The 22,606-nt window shown below is 39.9% G+C and overlaps 1 protein-coding gene and 1 pseudogene across 3 annotated transcripts in view; one reads left to right on the plus strand and one right to left on the minus strand.

Moving 5' to 3' along the window:
• LOC115011123 (thymocyte selection-associated high mobility group box protein TOX-like) overlaps nt 1–8,871 on the plus strand; it is a 72,544-nt gene extending 63,673 nt beyond the window's left edge. For 2 of the 3 annotated variants that reach the window (XM_029436097.1, XM_029436099.1), the window contains 5 exons: nt 699–929; nt 3,160–3,240; nt 5,284–5,682; nt 6,120–6,259; nt 7,195–8,871. In XM_029436097.1, the coding sequence (XP_029291957.1) occupies nt 699–929; nt 3,160–3,240; nt 5,284–5,682; nt 6,120–6,259; nt 7,195–7,237 (894 nt within the window). In that variant the 3' untranslated portion in view covers nt 7,238–8,871. The remainder of the gene's footprint in view (nt 1–698; nt 930–3,159; nt 3,241–5,283; nt 5,683–6,119; nt 6,260–7,194) is intronic. The other variant, XM_029436098.1, reaches the window with a different exon arrangement.
• A 3,446-nt stretch (nt 8,872–12,317) lies between these two features.
• Nucleotides 12,318–22,104, minus strand: LOC115010924 (large neutral amino acids transporter small subunit 1-like; annotated as a pseudogene).
• Between the last annotated feature and the right edge of the window lie 502 nt (nt 22,105–22,606).

Genomic DNA, 22,606 nt, shown 5'->3' on the forward strand with positions numbered 1-22,606 from the left:
ATCGCAGTGTGTTATTGTTGACAAACCAGCCGGGTACATCCTATGAAAAATATAGATTTAATCCCTTTCTTTATGGTTTCCTCAGAAAGTGGAGTCGAATGCTTTGTGATCTACATCGAGACAAAAGAAAGATTGAAAGAAAATCTGAAAATATCCATGACACAACCACTTAACATCGCTGATAAAATAATACGTGAGATTTTAATTAGCCCAGGACTCTCTCTTCCCTATCTCATGTTTGGACAGTTTCTCCTGTACCACACCTCCCTACCCCCCTCTAACACCCCAGAGGCTACCCTGTCTCACTGACGTCCTGTTAGTCTTCATTCACCCATGTCCGTAAATTGATCTGTTTTCTCTTCTCAGAACAAGCTGCGGCTGCTCTTCGCAGAACTCTTCCGCTTTCACCCTCTTTTCAGCGTTAATTTAATGTTCTATTCGACTATTTCAAGGATGCTGAGCGTCACATGCACAGGGTTTTTTAAACATATATTTAACCTTTCTAAATCTAGAGTATCGTATCCAATCAATGCATCGTGCTCAAAAATATGCTGCATACTGAAAGACTACTCAATCTTCTCTATTTAGTAGCTGCAGCAAAAGAGTTGTTTTTTTATCAACTGTTTTATGACCAGCAATTTGTTTCTCTCTTTTTCTCTCATCTCTCCCTCCCTGTCCGTCACTTCTTCTGACTCCAGATAAGCAGTGAGAAGCGGGCCTCAGCAGAAATGATGAAGCCCAAACCCAAACCTCAAAAGAAGAAGAAGAAGAAGGACCCCAACGAGCCACAGAAACCTGTGTCAGCCTATGCTCTCTTCTTCAGAGACACCCAGGCGGCCATCAAGGGCCAAAACCCCAACGCCACTTTCGGGGACGTCTCCAAGATTGTGGCCTCCATGTGGGACAGCCTAGGAGAGGAGCAGAAGCAGGTACAAAACACGTAGCTTTTGAACGTCTAAAGCAATAACATGAATCAGGAAACACGCAGGAATCTCTTAACAGATACGGCGAAAGTTATTGCAAAATTGATGGCAGTCAAACACTATCAACATACATGTTATTATATGTTAGAAACTACTCAACATGTGACATTCTTGCACAAATGTACACACATTTTGAATGTATACTTTGAGATATATTTTCTATGCTTACACCACGTGTTTGTCACACAAAGGAACAAGTGCACAACAAACAAACACACATTATACAGTCACATGCACACATTGTGGTCTAACCAGTAGATGGCATATTTGCTGCAGCCTTTCCTTGACATTATGTGCTGTGTAATTACCAGAACATTGCTGTGAGATACAGCTCACCTTAATGAGCTAGTTCTTCTCTTTCTAAAGATAATCCATCCGTTTATCCCCACTCCCCTGACTCTCATAAAAATCATTTTCTTTCTAAATTTAATTCAAGCAAAGGGAAGGAGGGGGAAGGGGGAGTATTCTGTGCAAGAGCAGCCGTAAAACAACCTGAGACTAACAAAGTTGGACATTTTACAGGCAAGAAATGGTCAATATGGGAGAAATATAAATGCACCTGGGGAGATTTCACGAGTCGAGGACTGATATTTTATGCAGTGGGTAGATTTACTCATACCCACGTGCTAGAGCACACCAGCAAGAACAAACAATCCAATATGTATTCACACAAACTCTCATTGGCCTTCTACTTGTTTCCAAATTTAACAATGCAAAGACATCTTCTGAGTTTTTCTCAGATGTGTAGAGTCCATCCAAACTTCCAAAAAAAGATTTTCCAAAAATATCGTGAAAAAAGCTAAAATCATCTTCTTTGCCAAAACTAAACTCCCACAAAGCTCCAGGCCCAGGTACGGTCCACACTGTCTGTGTCCCTCCAGCCTCCATAGCTGATGCCTCCACACCATGCATCTTCATTGGCCCTCTGACAAGCAGGGATGTGTGAAGTTCTCATTTCCACTCTCTTTATTTATATCTCTCGCCTGCTATTTTGATCCTGCCTAGAATACAGAATTAGTGATCCCCCCCTCCCACTATCATCTCGTCCTTGGATTTAGCTGAAGGGCATCTTGGCTATTCAGGAAGAGTAGTCTATTGTTTTTGTAGCTATTTAACGTCATCTCCAGCTCAGCAATAATAGGTAGGAAACGCTAATGATGATGGCATTATAGGATATCATGGTGTTTTGTATTATGGCTATTCAACTCCAAGAGAAACAACAGTTGTTAACTTCTTTAGCAAGTCTCTTGGGTGAGGAACGTCAACTTTTTTAGAAAGGATACTGTGTAAAGACAGTATTCTAGTATGTGATGTGTATTTAAAAGCACCATTTTTTCCAAACTGTTTCATCTAAAGCATCCCTTCTGTGGCACATTAAGCACACAAAAATAGGACTGGGTATCTAAACCACAGTAGGAACAACCAAATGTGTCAATAACACCAATTTTCAGACACTCTACATCCTGCACAGACAATACCTAGAATAGATACCTGCGTGCAAAAACACACATCCATATAAGCCGACATTCTTTATGCAAACACAGCATCAGCAGTTAGTTGTATGACAAAGGAGGTTCGTATATCACACTAACAATATGGAAGGCACTTTCAAACAAAACTCATATACAGGCAGGGAGAGCATCCTAATGTGCCAAATGACAACAGCCATTCTGGTGTATCACTAATGTCAGTATGCTGATAGGAGCGTTATTGTGGAGCTAAAGAGAGCGAGAGAGAGAGAGAGAGAGAGAGAGAGAGAGAGAGAGAGAGAGAGAGAGAGAGAGAGAGAGAGAGAGAGAGAGAGAGAGAGAGAGAGAGAAGTTCCAGTTCATTTCTCTAGGTGGATTGGAATGGAAATGATGTGTTGCTACGATAGATGGAGACACATTGAGATGAGGGAGTTTTAGTGCTGTGATGAGGAAATAGAGGTGTTCTGTGCCATTGGTTCTGATGGAAAGGGAAACATTAAGGATGCGTGTGTGTATGTGTGTGTGTGTGTGTGTGTGTGTGTGTGTGTGTGTGTGTGTGTGTGTGTGTGATGTGTTTAAGAAAGTGTTAGATAAAAAGTATGTGTGTGTGCATTGAGAGACAGACGTGTGTCTGCACATTTATGAGCATGTCAACCTCTCCTCTCACCCGAAGCCCCTCGTTTTGATTTTTTTTTCTCTCTTCACAGGCATACAAGAGGAAAACCGAGGCGGCGAAGAAAGAGTACCTGAAAGCCTTGGCCGCGTACCGAGCCAGTCTGGTTTCCAAGGTAACGCTTATGACACACAGACCCTGGCTAAGACTGATGATGGATTGGATGGAAAATCCCTGCTAATGGGCTGGGCGGGGCTTCCTTGGGACGAGGTGGTGGCGGTGGTTGGGAGGGAGGGGAGGGAGAGGGAATCTGATGCAAAAGAGCATGCCGTATTTGGAACAATACCTGATTTCCATAGGGTGCAGATGTTGGGGGTTGGGGATCGTAGTCAGTCTGGTGATATAGTTGGGGGAGGGGTCAGCACAAGCATATGGCCAAAACATCTATGAGGGATGGAGGATAGAAAATAATTTTCTCCCTCATGGGCTATGTATAATATCAGGGTTATGTTTTATATGTATCATTAGAAAATACAACCCTTAAATGTATCATACACCAACAGACACCTGTGTCATGCATTAAATCATCAATTTCCTCCATTTCATCATCCACAACAGGAAGTACATCCAAATCAACGCAATGCAAGCAATCATAGGCTCTTCTGCTGTTTCCACCGCTGACACCTCCTTGCTAATTCAGATCTATGACATCCTTTTTGCCCAGTAAATGATGGTGTCTTATATGCACCAGCATAGTAGCACTGGGAATATAGAAAGGCAAAGAGGAGGGCTGTGGATTGCATTGTTTAGTGCCGTCTTGTATTAACAACACACAATGTAGTGTGGGGAAGATTCCTTTTGTCATTCCATTTGTTCTGCAGGCAAACAGCCTCATTTCTCTGCCCAGGCTCGTGTGTGTGTGTGTGTCTCTCTCCTTTCCCATCTATCTGTCAAGGTGTCTATTGATCATTACCCTGGCCCCAGCTCTATTCATACAAATGGGCTCCATTACCTTCTAATCAACACTGATGGTTGAAGATGAGCAATCTGACAGTTTATCATAGGGGCCTGGAGAGGGTGGGGTGAGGTGGAGGTGGAGGTGGAGGTGGGGGTATGTTGTAGGTGCTGGACCTGCTCAGAGTGATACTGTCCAAAACAAGAGAGAGGTCAAGTTTGGGTGATTTTGGTGGAGTTTGGTGCATCCCTTTAAAGCACCATGTTTGACCCTTTTTCCCCATCTGTGTGTGTGTGTATGTGTGTGTGTGTGTGTGTGTGTGTGTGTGTGTGTGTGTGTGTGTGTGTGTGTGTGTGTGTGTGCGTGTGCGTGCGTGTGTAAAGTGATAGCTGTCAGGCCGAAACTGTAAATCAAATATATGCGGTCTCATTACACAGTGAGCATCAATATGCTGAAAAAGATTTGTTGTTAAAGGCTTTGAGTGTCAACTGTCCTGTTAAAACTGTATTGGACCGCTGCACCAGGCAAACAAGATTCATTCTGTAGAGAAGCAGAGCATTTAGACACAATAGACCCGTACTGAGGAACGCAGTGGGGAAATATTTAAAGGGAAATTCCGTTATTTCTTCACCTGTGTGTTAAACTACTACTATGACTATTTGTCATAATAATATTTCACTCATCACCCAAATGTAAATGTAGCATAATCTTAAATAAATAGTTGACCAGTGTGGGAAATTCACTTTCTTGCTGAGAGTTAGATGAGAAGATCGAAACCGCTCTCATGTCTGAATGTTTCATATGAAGCTGAAGCCAAGAGACGGTTAGCTTAGCTTAGCACAAGAACTGGAAACAAGAGGAAACAGCTAGCATGGCTCTGTCAATCTTGTCATCTTGTCTAACTGTCAGCAAAAAAGCGAATAAGCGTATTTCCCAAAACTAAAAACCACTTAAAACCAGTCCAAACAAAAAGTAAAGACAGAAAGTGATCCCTTGGAAATCCCTGCAGCTGTTGTAGCAAATAAGCGCGCTTCCTTTTCGACATGGCTGATTTACCTACTGTAGAATAATAGACATTTGACATGTAACGGAATTTCCCTTTAAGATACAGGCCAGGGCTGCAGTTTATTTAAAACAATGTAATGGATGCTGCAATTAAAAAACGCAAGAGTAAATGTTTTGTGATCAGAGCTTTTTGATTGATGTAATGATGATGTACATGTTATTAATTAAAAGTTATCTATCTGTTTTAACCATCCACAGACATACAATGATTCTGAACCAAAAAGTGCCCAGCAGACCAGCCAGCCCTCCCACATGCTGCCCCCGAAGCAGCCCCTGTACAGCGTGCCCCCCCAGCCCACCTCACCGTACCTGGGCCCGCCAGGCTCCTTCCCTCTGTCAGACCTGCAGAGCTACGCTGGGCCGCCCCGCCACACCCTGGCCCAGACCCTCAGCCAATCCCAGATGCTGCCGCCCAGCATGAGTGCCTCTCCCCCAGCTCCCTTCCAGATCAGCCCACCTCTGCACCCCCACGCCCAACTCTCCCTGCATCAGAGCTCCCTGCTCAACCAGCCAATCCGCATGCAGCAGTCGCAGCCAATCATCTCACACCAAATGGGGCTCCAGGCGCCTCTGCATTCTCCTCCTCTCAGCCAACAGGTTGGTGTGGCAGTTATTAAAAAAAAGACACAAACTGCTGAAGCACCTTATTAACACCTTAACATTTCTGCAGAATTTACAAATAGTACCACCTTTAATCACATGACTACATTGCTATTTATATATATTTATTACACTGAGAAGCATTGTTGGTTTTGTTTGCAGTATATTATTATCATGTTTTGATCAATTGCAGATAAAAATGGGAAATCTCTCAATTGAATCTTATTGTATGGTGATACAACCCCCTGATTTTAACCAAGCAATGAGAGTAATGGAGAGAAAAAAGCCTGTCCCACTTACTAAACTCAAAAGCAACTCGTATAGGCTGTTGACAACATTTGGCCTCATACAGTATAATGGCTCAGCACACCCTAAAGGCTGGTCATCTCAAAGCTAGAACGATATAATTTCTCTTCCTCTTCTCCGATCTACAGGGATTCTCCCATATTCAGGCTGATTACCAGAACAGTGTCGGGGGCTCACAGTCTCCAGGGGCCCCTAACCCAGTGCACGGCCAGAACCCTGACTGGGACAGCGAGTACTGCAACAGGGACTGTGGACCCAACCACTGCGGGTGAGTTCATCCCATAGAGTGTTATGTTAGTAGTGAAGGTTGTGTGATGGATATACGGTTAACAAGAAATCGCATCAAGATAGCCACGAAAAGATGGTCCAGAATAAAAACGTCTTTGCTTCTGTAAATCTAATACAGGACATTTGATTGTTGAGAATATTAAGTAGTTGTCTGACAGTTACTCATTCTGCAAATGAGTTGCTCTAAACCACTTCACTTTCACACTCAGAGACTCACACAGTATTAATCATAAACTGCGATTTCTCTGCTAAAGCAAAGTATCCTCTTGAAATTGAAATGAGTAATGCAGCAGTAGAACAATGCTATTACCGAGCTTGGAAAAAGTGTGACATCCAATTAAGTTTCCCTGTGTTTCGCTCAGCACACATTGCCTTATTGAATCAAGCTATTCAAGCAGGTACAAGAGGAATTTTGTTTTTTCTCACACCTGAAACTTGGTGTTGCTATTTCCGAGAGGCAGCAGAGCTGGAAGTCAGTATCTCCTGTATTTAGAGCTGATTCATCTGTATGTCAAATGGGATCATGCCTGGGTCAAATCATCTTTGATGCTCTTTGAAGTAGATAGTCTTTGCTTAAACCTTCTCCCTCAGTGTCAGATCATAGTAGTTTGGAGTTTTGGAGCGTACTGAATTATTTCCAGTGTGTCAGTAAAGATAACTGGAAAAAACGACTTTGTATTTGACATTTCCGAGTACCAAGTGATCTGCACATTCTGACTTTAGTATTTTTCTTTATACTAATTGATGTCTGTTGTTTGTCGACAGCTTTTATGTTTTGGAGCTGCCAGGTTGTCCTTGAAACAGATTTCATCATCTCACTGGGATTTCCTGGTGAAATATAGGATGAACAGAAATGCATGTAGTATGTCTTCACATGTCTCTAGACATACATTAATACCATTTATTCTTCCTCAGCAGTGGCATGGGAGCTCGGGACAAGCCTCTCTACCTCACTTGAAGTTAAAAGACCTCCAAATGTCAGACTCCAGGGAGCTTTCCACCATTACAACGTCATCGATGTATCTGCTTCTACACCATTTCGTTTTTCTTTTTTTCTTTTTGTGACGGATTTCGAAAATCCCAAAGACTGCTACAGTAACTTCACCTATTTGCCAAGCACTTAGATCGGCCAGAAGCCTGAGGCACTTCTCTTGCTTTTTTTTTTTTCAGTGAACTTTCCATTTTTTTGCGGGGGCAGTGAGCTTTAAGCTCATGCCAACATACTGGAAATGAAGACCAAAAAAAAAAAGTCTTCTCATTCTGTTTTGAATTTTTTAAAGATGCTCTCTCTCCTCTTCACTCCATTACTCTGTGTTAGCCATGGACTGCCCTCATTGGGGAGATTAAATGCTCTAAGCATACTCAAAGCGTAGGGGTCATGGGTAGAAAGCTAATGCAGGAAACTAGAATATAGTCGCCTCAGCAGGGGTGGATGTACTTCAGGACAGACTGAAACACCCCAACTGAGTAAAAGCAAAGTGAAATTATAATGAAGATAGTCACATACACTTAAGACATTTGTAAATCATCCTCGCCCCTATTAAAGGACTCTTCCTTTCTTTCTCACGGAGTGATTGTAAATATCACCAAAATGGATCCCTCTTATGTGTGTATTTAGCTGCAGTCCCTTGCTTTCTTTCTTCTTCTTTTTTTAAACATTCTTTTCGTTTGGTTATGTGATTTTCGTGCAGGTGGATTCAGTGAGGGAATACACACTAAAAGTTGTGTTGAAATTGTGTTCACTGGTCTTGTTTCTCTCCAAACGGGAGAGAAATGCAAAGACTGTAAAACGCTCAATTTCCTCCCTAACTGGCGGAGCTCTGATAGAGAGTGTCACTCTCTTCACGTGGCCTCAGGACGTTACAGAACTGTAGAGGTCAAAGGTTGATACTTCTCCTTTTAGCTCCTCCTACTCTCGGTCATTAAGGACCGCCCCCCCCATCTGTAACCCCGCCCACCTACCCCTAGTCCTGACACCACTTGTACAGGTGAATACAAAAAAAAGTTGCTAAATGTGAAATGTTACTAAAGAAAAAAAAACATAACAGTGGGTTTTAAAGTTTTTGACTAGTTTTATTAGATGTTTTAGAATTGTGTTGAACTCATCTTTATAATTTTTTGTGAAGAAAAAAAAATTCTGAAGATATTTTGTTTTTTCACTGTAGCAGGATTTGCGTTTCGGAGGAACAGTCATGGGACTAGATATTTTAAGTTTGTGTATAAACCTGCCAAATGTACTTCTTTAATTTGTAAAAAGCCAGTGATGAGAGAACCCATTTTGTTTTGTTGAATATCATATGTTTTACAATATGGTCATTCTATTTAATTTGGTTGCAGGTTTCACATCTATTTATGAATGATATGAAGTAACATTTTGGCTTATTTTCATCAGGGTGCATTATTATTATTATTATTATTATTATTATTATTATTATTATTGATCAAACAACATCATTATTAAAATAATAAATATTTTTTCAGAAATTGTTGTTGGTGCAAGACCAGTGTACCAGCATTAGATTCATTTTGTGTCACAAATACTTCTTTTGTTTTCTTTTGTCTGTAATAAAATGTTTAAAGTGGAGAAATTGATGTGCGTGTCTCTACTTATTGTATCGTTTGGTTTACATTTCTGACTCTCAACCCATTCTTTAGTTATTTGATGAGTAGAATCTAATAGATGTGGCAGCTTTTAAACATAAGCATCCGCCTGCATGCGTCTGAGGTTAATTAGGAGAATAATCTTTGATGTTGTAGAAAAGATAATGTGACTGCTGTCACATGGCTCATAATATGAGGAGTTTAGGCATCACAGTGTACCTTTATTAAACTTCAACCTTTCCACAGTTTTTTCTTTCTTTTTCTTTTCATAAAAAAAAGACATGATCAATACAGTATATCAAGCAACATTTTTCTGCTCGCTGGTCATGTTTTCTGGTAAAGGTGTGATGATGAAACCCAGAGTTGATGCAGCAGTACACTGCCTTTCAGAGAACTACCTGAGAAGAAAATAGGACTGCCTTTTACTTATGAATTTCACACTTGGATTAAAGGTAGAAAAGAAATGGAATCTATCATCCCCCTCTCTCCTCTCTCTCTCTCTCTCTCTCTCTCTCTCTCTCTCTCTCTCTCTCTCTCTCTCTCTCTCTCTCGCTCTCTCTCTCTCGCTCTCTCTCTCTCGCTCTCCATGATGATGACGCAGTGCCCCCTAGAGCTCATTCATAAAACTTACCACATTGCTTTTTCAGAGTCCCTAACCTAAAACGAATCAGTTTATTACAGCTCAATGACTTCAGCTAGACTGTCCGTGAAGTGTAATACTGATATGCTTTAATGACAATAAAGGACATCAAAGGCCCTTGCCTCATCATTATTATCTTTATCCAACAACTGTGGTTTTACTGGACAGCTCCCAGATGTGAATGTATGAAACTGTAAGAGTGTCAAGGAAGAAATGGGAGGGCATTGCAAAGGTAACCTTAAAAAATGTATTAAACGTTAAATACACTCAAGAAGTTACATTTGTGAGCAGATATAAGTAGGCTGTACTTTAAATGCCAAAACATTCAGGGGGAAACAACAAATATAGCTGCATATAGCATTAAAGATAGATGTTTTATATACAAACACTCTGATGCTGATGAACCGTATGACAGCAATAAGGTGTTGGACTGGACCTCTTTGCTGTTCTCCTATTGATGTTCTTCTATCGCCATCTGCTGGTGACATCTAGTGCTCGCGGTGAGTCTTTGGTTCCAACAACAGGCCATCTTTGATGTTAACCTTAATTTTGATCTCAACTACACACATGTAAAGTTTTATGATTGCATCAAACCGCTATCTTGGTCACAAAATCTGTCCATAGATATATTAACACCTAGCAAAGTACTCAAAACTGCCTCTGTGGTAGTTCCCTGATACAGCAAGTGTCTCCAGTACCACATTTTACCATGATCATACAAACAAACACACGCAGACTCACAATCAGAAATCCTTTATTAGTCCCACGATGGGGGAAATGTACCTTGTTACAGCAAAAGAACAAGAAAGTAAAGTGGCGAGTACACAATTCAATAGAATAAAATACAGTAACAATAGTATAAGTACAGAGTCATTGATAAAAAGTTGTAAGAGTTGCACACAGTGGTGGAGTAGACTTTTCTTTTCAAAGAGAAAACAATACCAGCATCACTGTCACAGATGGCAAAACTATCACAGTATAGTATGTCTTGAATAAAAATGTCATACAAAAGTTAGATTGTAGTATGCCATACAAATGTTGTTAATCACATTAAATCATAGTATGTCATAAAGAATGTATAGTATTCCATGAAAATGTCATAAAGAAGTGTGATTGTATACTATGGAATAAAAAGTCTAATTAAATATGCCATAGTGCAGTAGCCATAAAAAGTAATAACTAAGACAGTATAGAATATCATACAACAAAGTAAAATATGTTATAACATAGTTACAGTCCAGTATGATAATACAAACATATTTAAAAAGTTGTAATATAATAATGCCATAAAAATGTCATGTTAAAAAAAATGACATAACAAAGTCACTTTGTAGTATGCCATAACAAGTCATGAAAAAGTCATAACATAAAAAACATCATAACATATTAGGCCATATTACATTACATTACATTACATTACAGTTACATTGTCTGACGCTTGTGAAAAGCCATAAAAACTTCATTAAAAAAGCCATAGTATAGTATGCCTTAAAGATGTTGATGATTTATAAAAAGGGTTACCATATAATATGCCATGAAAAGTCATAAAAAAACAAAAACAAAAAAAAAACAATTCATTATATAAGTCATAGTATAGTAATCCATAATAATTTTATTTAAAAAGTCATAGATAGTAGTATGCCATAAAAAGTCATAAAATACGCATGAAAATGTCATTAGAAATTCCTAATTTAGTATGTCATGAAAAAGTCATAGTACAGTATACAATAAAAATGTCATAGACAAGTCAAAACAAGGTTCATAGTATAATATGCTATAAATAAATTAAAAAGTCATAGTATATTATACTATAAAGATTCATTAAAAAGTTATAATAAATTATGCAAGCAATAAAAAATGTCATGAAAAGGTTATAGTATAGTATGCCACAAAAAGTCATAAAAAGTGATCGTATAGCATGCAATAACATTTTTATAAATAAGTCATAGTATAGTATAACATAAAAATTCATAAAAAGTCATAGTATAGTGTGCAATAAAGATGTTTATCAAAGAGTCATTCTATCGATTGTCATAAAAATTCATAAAAACTCATTGCTATGAAAAGTCATGAATAAGTCATGGTGTAGTATGCCATAAAATGTTTTTTAAAAGTCAAAGTATAGTATGTCTTAAAAAAGTCCTAATATAGTATGTCTTAAAAGGTTATTGTATAGTATGCCTACTGGGATTTATTATACTGTAGGTACTGATTCATTATTTTACAAATTAAATGAACTGGTCAAGTCCCTGTTTGATGTTGCCCCTTTGTGCAGAAGGTATCAAAATACGATATATGTTATTTGGACAATATTGGCTCCTTGCCTGTCCAATCTCCCATCACTAATTTTGTCTCCAGTAGCTCTGATACTGGTTCTATCAGTAGCCATTAGACCCTCTCATTTCCTCTTCAGACGGATATGAACTCTCCTGGCAGCACGAGTATTGGCAGCACCATTGTCTGACAGCCAACAAACAAGACAAGACAAACAAGAGAGGACAGAGCATTTCATACAGATCACTAACCAAACACTTGATGGCCGAGACGATACCGCCATTGGATGATATTTTGAGAAAATTGTGCTTGTGAAACATCCTCATTTGGATAGAAGCTATCTTGTGTTGTGGGATTGCTTGTTCTATTAGGAACTGTTATCGGCAGGGAGGCTGGGGCTGGCCTGGTTGTTAACTGATGCAAGTATATTAGGACACTGCACTCACGCAGCAGTGAAGAATCTGATTTACACCCTCCAAGGAACACTTCTTTTGTTGGCTTTACAAAACACCAACAAACAGGCCAACTTTGAACAAAAATATGTTTATTGTTACATGTACCCGCCATGGTCACTGACATATAACAGTTACAACAATTGACATAGGTACTTTCATTTTTTTAAGATTAAAAATATGCCATTAGAGTTTTTTCTCCATAACATTTTCATTAGACAAATCGCATTAAAGGCCTTATTAATTCATAAAAACAGTACCACTTTGTACATAGATAACATGAACTATGTGATGGGGTCTGTAGAAACCATTTATCTTCATGGTCCATCAATGATATAATTAGTATGTATGTATAAGTAAAGGTTATTGTTTTACTTGTAGCTATCTGACTGTTGAACATGAATAAATGGTGGAATGGAAAATATGGATTATGTTCCAAATATTGTAACAAACTTTCATATCAACTTTTCCTTAAATCTGGTGTAAACATTTCAGGCTTTTAGGGGACATTGTCATCTGGTGGAAATCACACATGCACCTCCCTCTCCCTATACATGGTACAATATGTGGTATTTTTAAACTTTTGATTGATTATTGTCCAATCTGTTGAGATGCCTTGGTCCATTTTCCAATAAATACAATGATTGTTGAGGAGTGCTTGTGTTTCTAAAAAGAGAAAGACCGTACAGTATATCATGTCTGGTTGCAATAAAGATGTTCCAACTAAGAGTATTACCATTTTGGAGGTCAGTTGTCTATCAGCCTTTCCATTCATAGTATAGTATGTCATATGCTGTTGTGAGAAATTGTGAAAGATTTATCTCACTTTATGTTGGAAGAGCGACACTCATCTTTCAGTTTGGCTGTCTTCAACCAACAAGGATGATTGAAGTCGATTTGACAGTGTCCTGCAAAACCCGGACTGTCTGAAGTCAACGGGGAATGTCCAGAAACCTTTCCCAACTACCACAACCTCCACCCTCCTTCATTTTTCCTCTGACACTTTTTTCCTCTGGAATTTTGAGTAGACTGGGAAAGTGCTTGCAATAACTTTGGGGAAACCTCAGATATTCAGCTTAAATGAATATGAATTTATAGGTAAAATATAAAAGCAAAGCTGATGTCACTAAATATGCAACATTCATTCTGTTCTTATAGTAACAATAAAACAAAAAACATGGAATATCAGCACTGACATAGCTGGCACAGATCATAGATACAAGCAATACAAAACACTAACACTACAATGGCATTTTCTAAATACAACCAGAAGGACATCGATGCAGGTCTTCAGTTTCTTGTAATAATGCCACAAACAGCTGCTGGTATCCACCGTCATTTCATCAAATATCATCACATATGGACCGCTGACTCAAACAGAGACAAAACAGACCTACTTCACAGCAACACATTACATATACACTGTTTTATCTCACTTTAGCTTGTGCTTTTAGATAGTGCTGTGACTACCTTTTACAAATAAATACAAAAAAATACAAATATTGGAATCAGTTGTTATTAACACAATTATTAGTAGCGAATGAGTGTAATGTAATCATCAGTGCTATGCTTTTTCCTCACAGGTCATTAGCCTTCATATTCTAGGAAATAATAATAATAATAATAATAATAATAATAATAATAATAATAATAATAATAATAATAATAATAAACTATGTGTAGTTTAATTGTTAGTATTTATCAAATGTCTTGTCTTGCTAAGCTACTCAATTGTACACTTTAGCTGAACAATAAACTTATAAGTTTAAGGCCACTAAAATTGTATGCAGCTTTTAACACACAAAATTAATTATGTGTCTGCTTCAGTTACTCACATTTTAGGATCTAAAACATGCAACATGTACGCATGTTTTAGCATTTAAGGAGATGTAATTGTCAAATTTAGAATATAAGCAGTGGACAAAACCTGACAAAGATTTATCCAACGTTAAACATTTGTAGTGTTAACAAAATATCACATAAGACACACGTAAACCCTTCTTTACCAAAAGTGCCAGGCCAACCTTGTCATTACCAACTTGTTGCACAGTTACCTGCCTGGTTAGTTAATGTTTAATAAAAAACTGCTTTAGCTAAATCACAAGCAAATGAATGTAAACATATCAAGAATGTTCAGACGAAAGAATTGACACAGTCCTTCATCTTGTTCAGCATTATTCAGCCGCCTCCCTCTCCTCAGGAACAGACATGAAGATCTTCTGACAGAACATGGTGAAGATTTCTGAGGAGAAACAACTCATCACATCAGCTCTGTTTGTTTTCTTTTGCTAGGTTACTGCAGGTCGAGCGTTGTCAGATTTGATTAAACATCATACCAACACCTTTGTTTGAGTCCTTCGCGCCGATTATATAAACAAAAAAAATGTATCAGTGCCCAGAGCCGCACTCGAGTAGATATTCTCACATGAATTTCATAACAAACTGTAATGAATGCTTCTCCGTCCTTGCCTGAACAAATAGACAAAGACAGTGTTTAAAAAAACAAAAATATCTCACTCACCCAGCATCTTCTTGATCACATGGGGTTTCTTCCACTTGTAGCCCAGTAGGTACGCCGGGATGCCTGTGAGAATAATGCTAGCGCCTATCAGGCACTCAAACGGAGCTGCCCAGAAGGACACCACGATCATGAAGACACAGCCCAAAACGAACGTCACAGGGATGAACAGATACACCTGAGGAGAGAAAATACAACAGGTGTAGGTGTTTGTTCCGTTTAGAAAAGAGGAGAGTAGATAGAATAATAATATTTGACTAAAGTGACTGCATTTTTAGAGAAATGAAATATATTGTTGACAAATTTCAGGTAATTTGTCTTTTCATAGGATATTGCTGCCTTTGGTTATGTACAGTAATAAGCTGTACAAGTATACATGTATCTCTAATATACATGTATTTACTGAATATTGTAAAAACATCATAATAATGCGACTGATGCGAAGTGATGATGTGATAAGATAATGATACAATAAGCCGTAAGTTATTTGCCTTGTTGTGATATCTGTGTATATATATATATATATATATATATAGATATATCAGTATAAAACAAGTGGTAAGTACTGAACTCAAGTACGATTTTGGTGGTACTTAAGTATTTCCATTTACTGCCACTTTATACTTGTAATCCAGTAAAATTCAGAGGGAAAATATTTACTCTTTACTCCATTACATTTATTTCATAGTTCTAGTTACTGGTTACTACCAAGTAATAATACGAAATATAATCAACAAATAAATGATGATGTATCTTTATACTTTAAGATAGCGCGGGGGGATTCACAATCTAATCCCAGTATTTAAAGTAATTAAGATTATCTCAACTTTTATCAAAAATCTAGAGAGTTGTTGTGTACACATTAATGCATCAGTAGTTATAATCCAAATATATAATATATATTGTAAATGGGCCATTCTGCAGTATGAGTACATTTACCTTTGGTGCTTTAAGTATATTTTGAGCTATATTTATTCCTTGTTAGAGGTTCCCCTTATAAAACAAATGTGCAGAGAGCACTCAGGCTCAAAGGAAAGATGAAAGCGTCAACCAAAGTAATATTCCCATGATGAAACAGAAACAAAGAGCCAGATACCACTCCCTCCTATTCTGAAAACACAGCATGTATCTACTTCTAACTAATAACAAGAGCAGTGATACAATAGTGCTTTCATTTGTTTTCAAAGAAAGAAATGTGGATGCTCCATGAAACCAGAAGACGTGTTGATGTTTTAGACAAAGAAACTTGCCGAAGTTCAGGACGAGCAAAGGTCTTACATCACTGGTTTACCTCTCAGTGAGTCTCAAAACCCTTTTAAAATGACCTTTCACAGATACATCTTCAGTGCAACAAACATTTACCACCTTTTAGACCTGCGAACTCTACCTTTATGGGCCTTCTGAGGTCAGGCTTGGTAAAGCGCAGCCAGAGCATGCCAGCTATGGCCATACCGACACACAGCCATGTGAAGAAGCTGAAGAGATTGATGACGGAGAAGATGTCCTTAGAGATGGTGTACATCATGGAGAGCAAACACTAATGCAAGGGGAAAAGGAAGACAATATTGTATTGGTCTTGTATACATAGCATGTAAACACACACATGTTGTACGACTCAAGTTATTTGGATGTTTTAAGAGATGTTTTATTGAATATGGGCTGTGGTAAATGCTTGGATGTGAACATTCAGAGAGTTGTGACTTTAGAGGCTTCGACAAAATGAATCCTGTCTAATATAAATAGCTTATAACTAACTAACTAAATAATAACCATATGTACTGGTCAAAATTGGAGGACACCTGTTGCAATTCTTTGGTTGCACATAGAAGTCAATAAAGCCAACACAACACCAAGAATTTCTAAAGGTGATCTTTCATAAAACACAAAAGAAAATGGTCAGATTATTGCTGTTGGTAGCGGGAGCCTTACTGTGAAGATGAGGGACGGCACCGGTGTGAAGACGTCTGTGTGGACCAAACCCAGAGCAGCAGGGAGTTGACCCTCACGAGCTCCAGCATAGAACAACCTACAAGTGTGATGAAACCAGTAACTCAGATTCACCCTCATATCACATGAAACTGCACATCCTCCCATCATGTGAGTGTTCAACCCCGTAAAGACCAATATCTGACCGCAATTTAATCACTGCAAACTAATATTGTGCAGTTTTAAACTGTTATATTGAAGCATAAGAATTCTACTACTAAGTTTTATTCTCTAGTCCAAAGGTTTTTAATGTGGGAGGCAGACCTCCATAGAGGGGCTCCAAGCATTTTCAGGGGAGGGATAGTGAATGGAAGTCCCACCTTCCCAGAAACTGAGAAATGACTCCGGACACAACTTGTTTATGCGCTAGTTGTAATCTGAAGTTATGTCAAACAGCAATATTAGGCTATCTTGGCTCAATTGTTGTTTTTATCTATGCGATCAAATAACATAATAATGGCATCCTGGAATCGAGCGAAACTAAGCGAGTAAACTAAGGGGGGGGTGAGGGGCCGCCTTCTTCCAAGCCTTGTCTGAGGCGAGGCCCACTGTCTCAGATTGAAAGCCCCTGATCCAGGCCCATGTGCAAACACACACCGTGCTGAGGTGAACAGGGATCCGTTGACGGCTCCAAAGCAGGACAGTCCCACAAAGACAGGAATCAGCCAGGACATCACACCAAGATGGTACTCACCGAAACTCTGCCAAACAACATATATGAGAAAACACTACCTACACCAACAAGATGCAACTAACGGCTCTGAGTTACAACTTGTCGTTGTGGTAACTTTATGACAGAAAGCTCACCACGGCAACAGCCTCGGACTCGACCATGGCTTCAGGAGAGATGGTGGTGAAGTACGGCCAGGTTGGTCAGAACGTACACCACCGTCACTATAGGCATGGATATGATGATGGACAAGGGCAGGTTCCTATGGGGAAAGGTCAAAAGGTCATTTGAAGAATGATCGCCCAACATATTTTATAATAATGATTGATTGATAAAAATGATTGTTTCTATGGTATTTGTGAGATTATTGATTTCATTTGTGTTTAATGTTATGCAATCCAGTTGGCAAATGCATATCTGATTAGTTTCTTACAGTGGTTGATCGTGCGAGATTACAACATTTAAAACACAACAACTGGAACACCTAAACATTTGAATGCAATCTAAAACTCAAACTTATCATTTGCTTTTGTTGATTAATCTCTACAGCCGTGTTTGAGGCTGCTGGTGTATTGCATTAAAATGCTAGGGTTAGGGTTATGTCACTTTGAATATTGTATCTACATGCAAACGACTGATGGTAACAAGCTCAGTAATGAATGAGCGTAGTCATGCGGTTGGCATGTACAATCCTCAAAACAACCTTCATAACATTTGTGTTACCTCTCTGGATCGATCATCTCCTCGGTCACGTAATTCAGATAATTCCTAAAGAAAAACAATATTTTAGTTAGTAGTATAGTATAATAGTTCAACAATATTTTAAGAATTAGATAAAGACTGGAATCCCTATAAATTGTATTGCAAATCAAACAGTTGCAATGAATAAATCATTTCTATTACCGGTCTGTAATTACATCAAAATAGGTCACAAATGTCTCACCAGCCTCCAAAAGCAAAGAGACCACTGTACAGAGCCAAGACAATATTGTCCACTCCCAGTTTGCTGCCTTCAAATGCCTTCTCGGGTGTCAGGTACGGGACATCCCCTGCACACACACACACACACACACACACACACACACACACACACACACACACACACACACACACACACACACACACAGAAAGAAGAATTTAATGGAATCTAAAAACACCTGAAAGAGAAACATTAGTCTCTCTCTCTCTCTCTCTCTCTCTCTCTCTCTCGCTCTCTCTCTCTCTCTACACTAAAGGCTTTAGTTCATGAAGTAATCGAGTGGTTTCATTGACATTTAATGGATTCTCATTCAGGGCTGCTGCCACCTTTTATATACCAGGCTGTTGCTGCCTGCCCTTTGACAGGCTTGACATTTTACTAGGCAGTTGGACTATCTGTCTGAACACTTTGCCTCCAGGTTTGAGCATCTGCTTTGATGTCCTGAAACATAATCAGGTCCAGTCCAGCTGACATTTAAAAATGAGCGGAACTATCTTGTGATAAGTAAACCTGCAACTGTCAAGTAGGCTGTGTGTGTGTGTGTGTGTATGTGTGTGTGTGAGTGTGTGCTTGAAATCTTGGTTACGTGTGGCTCTCTCCTCTACCTGTTGCTTTGAGATGGTAATGAATCTGCTCTCCGTGAGGCCTATTAAACACACATTATTTCCTCACTCTGTTCTTCTCTCTCGCGCTCTCAAAGAGCACAGTGTGACAACAGCCGGCAAGCTTCGTCGCCTAGTTTCCATGGTAACGCAGTGTGGAGCACAATGGTAGTAGGTGTGGCCTTGCAGGGGGAAAAAAACGTGTATGTGGGGCGGGGGGGGAGCAGCAGATGTAGCTTGGAGCAGACGACGGCCACACTATCTTCCCGCGCTGTTTAATTTTGAATGTCGTGACTGGTGACTGGAGCTACAGTTGCTGCTTTGCTAGTTCAGTTTTGAAAATCAGAACTATCGCTTGTTATTCAAGATCGAGTTGACATTTCACTTCAGGGCACTGGAGTGGAAGATTCAGTTTATATTGAGATTCATTGTAATGACAATGAATTACTGCAGGCAACAGCGTCAATGTTTTCTCAGCTGTTCCCTTATACAAGCATATGAGTTATAACATGTTACATATAGTACAGATGAATCGTGTATTAAATCAATTATGTTCATCAGCGTTCAACTTGGAAGTACACCCACACAGACACACACGTACATGGCTGCACACTTGCTCAGACTCAATCATGCTGCAGACAGACGAGCCTTGTGTTCAGACTCAGCAACTGTGCTAACAAACTGAAAGGAGGGCAGTCTGCTCGGCTGGGCTCATTAGTGTTCGTCAACAATTTGTTGATCATTAGAGACAAAAGAAATAGACCTCGGTTTCAGCAGCGCCAGGAGACACTGAGACAATAATGGATATAACTATACTTTGGTAAAAACCTACAAACCGTATTTATATTATTACACTTTAATGAACATCATTATTGCAATAAACAACAATGAAAACACATGGGAGTTGGTTTAACACTATACACCGCTGCATGCTGGGAAATACACACTTGACGGTTGCAAAAAGCAATGTTTGTTGGGAGAGAAAATAACACACTCATACTTATTCACCCATTGAAGAAGATTTGGAGAAAAGTATGATGACACTTCAGTTTGGAAAGAAAAGGTGCCACTGAAAAGCTATTTAAATATATTTTAAATGTTTTAAAAGTGCCAGCCAGAGGCAGCGACACACTAAGCATTACTATCAATATTACAAGAGATTGTATTAAGTACTTGTCTAACTCATAAATTGTGATCAAGAAGTTAGTAACCCAACTGGCAAGTGATATCAACTTGAGTAATAATGTTAATGTGTTATTGTCGCTGTTTTGTTCTCTTTGTGTTTTGTGATCCTGACCACGGCAAACAGTGATGGAATATCTGGCGTTAAAGGTCTATGGGCTTGTAATGTTGATGAAATGTAATCTTTAAGAAACATTTACATTTATATGAATGTTGTGTAAACTTTAAGATTAAATGCATTTATTCCATGACACTATAAAACTCTGTGGCTCAGTCTGTGAGAAAGTGGAACTCACCTGTGGAAATCTGGATGAAGCCGAAGAGGATGATGATCATCAGGGCTACTAGTTTGGAGGCCGTGAACAAGTCCTGCACCTTGGTGGCCGCTCTCACACTGATGCAGTTTACAAACGTCAGGGAGGCTACAGACAAGCATACAAATGAGGAATTAGGGGAATAATCACCTGGAATTAAATGTATCAAACAAGTACATTTTAATTATTTGTCATCTGTAAAGAAAGAGAATAAAGTATTTGCAAGGCAAACCACCCTCACTCACTAAGACACAAGCAGGCAATGAGCTTGGCTGCACTATCGGGCACAGGGCAGTTTGGGTAGAGAGGCTTCAGAAGGTAGGTAGCGAACACCAGCGACACCACATACTGTGATGACGGCCGTATGATCAGCATCTCCACCCACAGCTTTAGAAAAGCCGCCAGTTCGCCGTACACCTCCAAGATGTAAGTGTAGTCTCCCCCCGACTTAGTGATGGTTGTGCCCAGCTCAGCGTAGCACAGGGCACCCATGGTCGAGATCACTCCACAGGCAGACCAGACGATCAGGGAGAGCCCAGCTGAGCCGGTCTCTTTGACCACGCCTGTTGGAGTGACGAAAATGCCAGAGCCGATGATGGTGCCGATGATCATCCCCACACCAGTTGAAGAGGGTGATGCTGCGTTTGAGCACGATCTTCTCCCCTTTGGCAGGCAAGTCGGTGTTAGGGATTGTGGCAGTGGGAGAAGGGACCATGGGGGTAGATGGAGACGCTGGATGCTCCACAATCAGACCATCTTGGTCTGGGTCTGCTTCCGCTGCTGGGGGAGAGAGGACAGCAGACCAGGAGATGAGACCAGACAGTTTTACATTTGAGGTACGATTGTTTAGTGATCACAAAAAAGAGAAATCATCAAAGTGACAAAGTATTCTTTGAAGTTTTCTTTGCAGAGATATTTTTAGGCACTGGCTCTTTTACCAATAATATACCAACTTTGTATGAAAACAAGAACAAAACAGACATGTTTTCTTCACGTGCCAAGCAGCAGGGGAAAGAAGCAGCGTGCATTATTGTTTTTACAATTTGGTAAATTTGACAGTTCAAACAGGATAATCTGGATAATCTGGATAATTCTAACCTGTTGGATAAAGAGATGTCTTTATTTACCTCTCTCTCTGAGTCTATAGACACACCCAACATCAGGTTATTGTGTTTACACACCCAGTAAAGGGCCTGTGTGAAAACATAAGCTCTATTTTTATGTAATACGTGTCACATTTCCTCACCTGTCACCATCACATAGACATCCAAAAACATCATGATGCATCTCTATAGCCACATCAATCTAAAGGTACTGTTGCATCAGGCAATGTTGCATCAGAGCACATGGCGGAATAATGCAGCCCTGCACCATGTGGTATCTATAGGAGTGTGAGCATGCACTGTACCTACCACCTATCTTCTCCTGGCTCGCCGCCTTGGCAACGCTCTCCCGGCTGCTCCGTGATTTCAGCTCCGGCTCAGCCATCTTCCCTCTTAATCTGGGTCCCCTTGTCTTGTCTTTTTCCTCCTGCCCCCCTTTTCCTTCCTCCCTTTAAGGTCCTCTTCCTCCTCCTGCCTGGATTTCCTCTCTGTCTCCCTCACACACACACAAAATGCACACCCACCCCCCCCCACCCCCCACCAACTCCCTCTCTCTCTCTAGCCCTCCCTGATTCGTCCTCTCTCACACACATGCACACACACTCTCCTCTTCATTTGCACACACTGCCTTCGTCACTCAGACTGGAATTCATCTGACCCTGATCCTCTCCCTGTCTCTCCCTCCCTCCAGGATACAGCAGGGAGGAGCTGAACCTTTGTGATGCTGCTGCTGCTGCGTGAGCCTACGCCCACTCCAAATGAATGATGGGATAGCTCAGAGGGGGAAGTAGGTTACTGGCAGGCACCATTTGGAGGGGCCACCATGTGATGCTGTAATCTTTTTGTGTGCTGCCTAATCCCGTAGTTTACAGTATGTCCATGTGTGCCTGAGTGTGCTTTTATGTCAGAGTGTATTAGGAAGGATGCTGTAGATCCGGTGCTCCCTCTGGTGGTGTCAACATAGCAAAACAGAGTCTTTGTTCTCCCTGTGTCGTGCAGAAAGGTG

Source organism: Cottoperca gobio, chromosome 7 (assembly GCF_900634415.1).
Source record: "Cottoperca gobio chromosome 7, fCotGob3.1, whole genome shotgun sequence".
Classification (NCBI taxonomy): domain Eukaryota; kingdom Metazoa; phylum Chordata; class Actinopteri; order Perciformes; family Bovichtidae; genus Cottoperca; species Cottoperca gobio.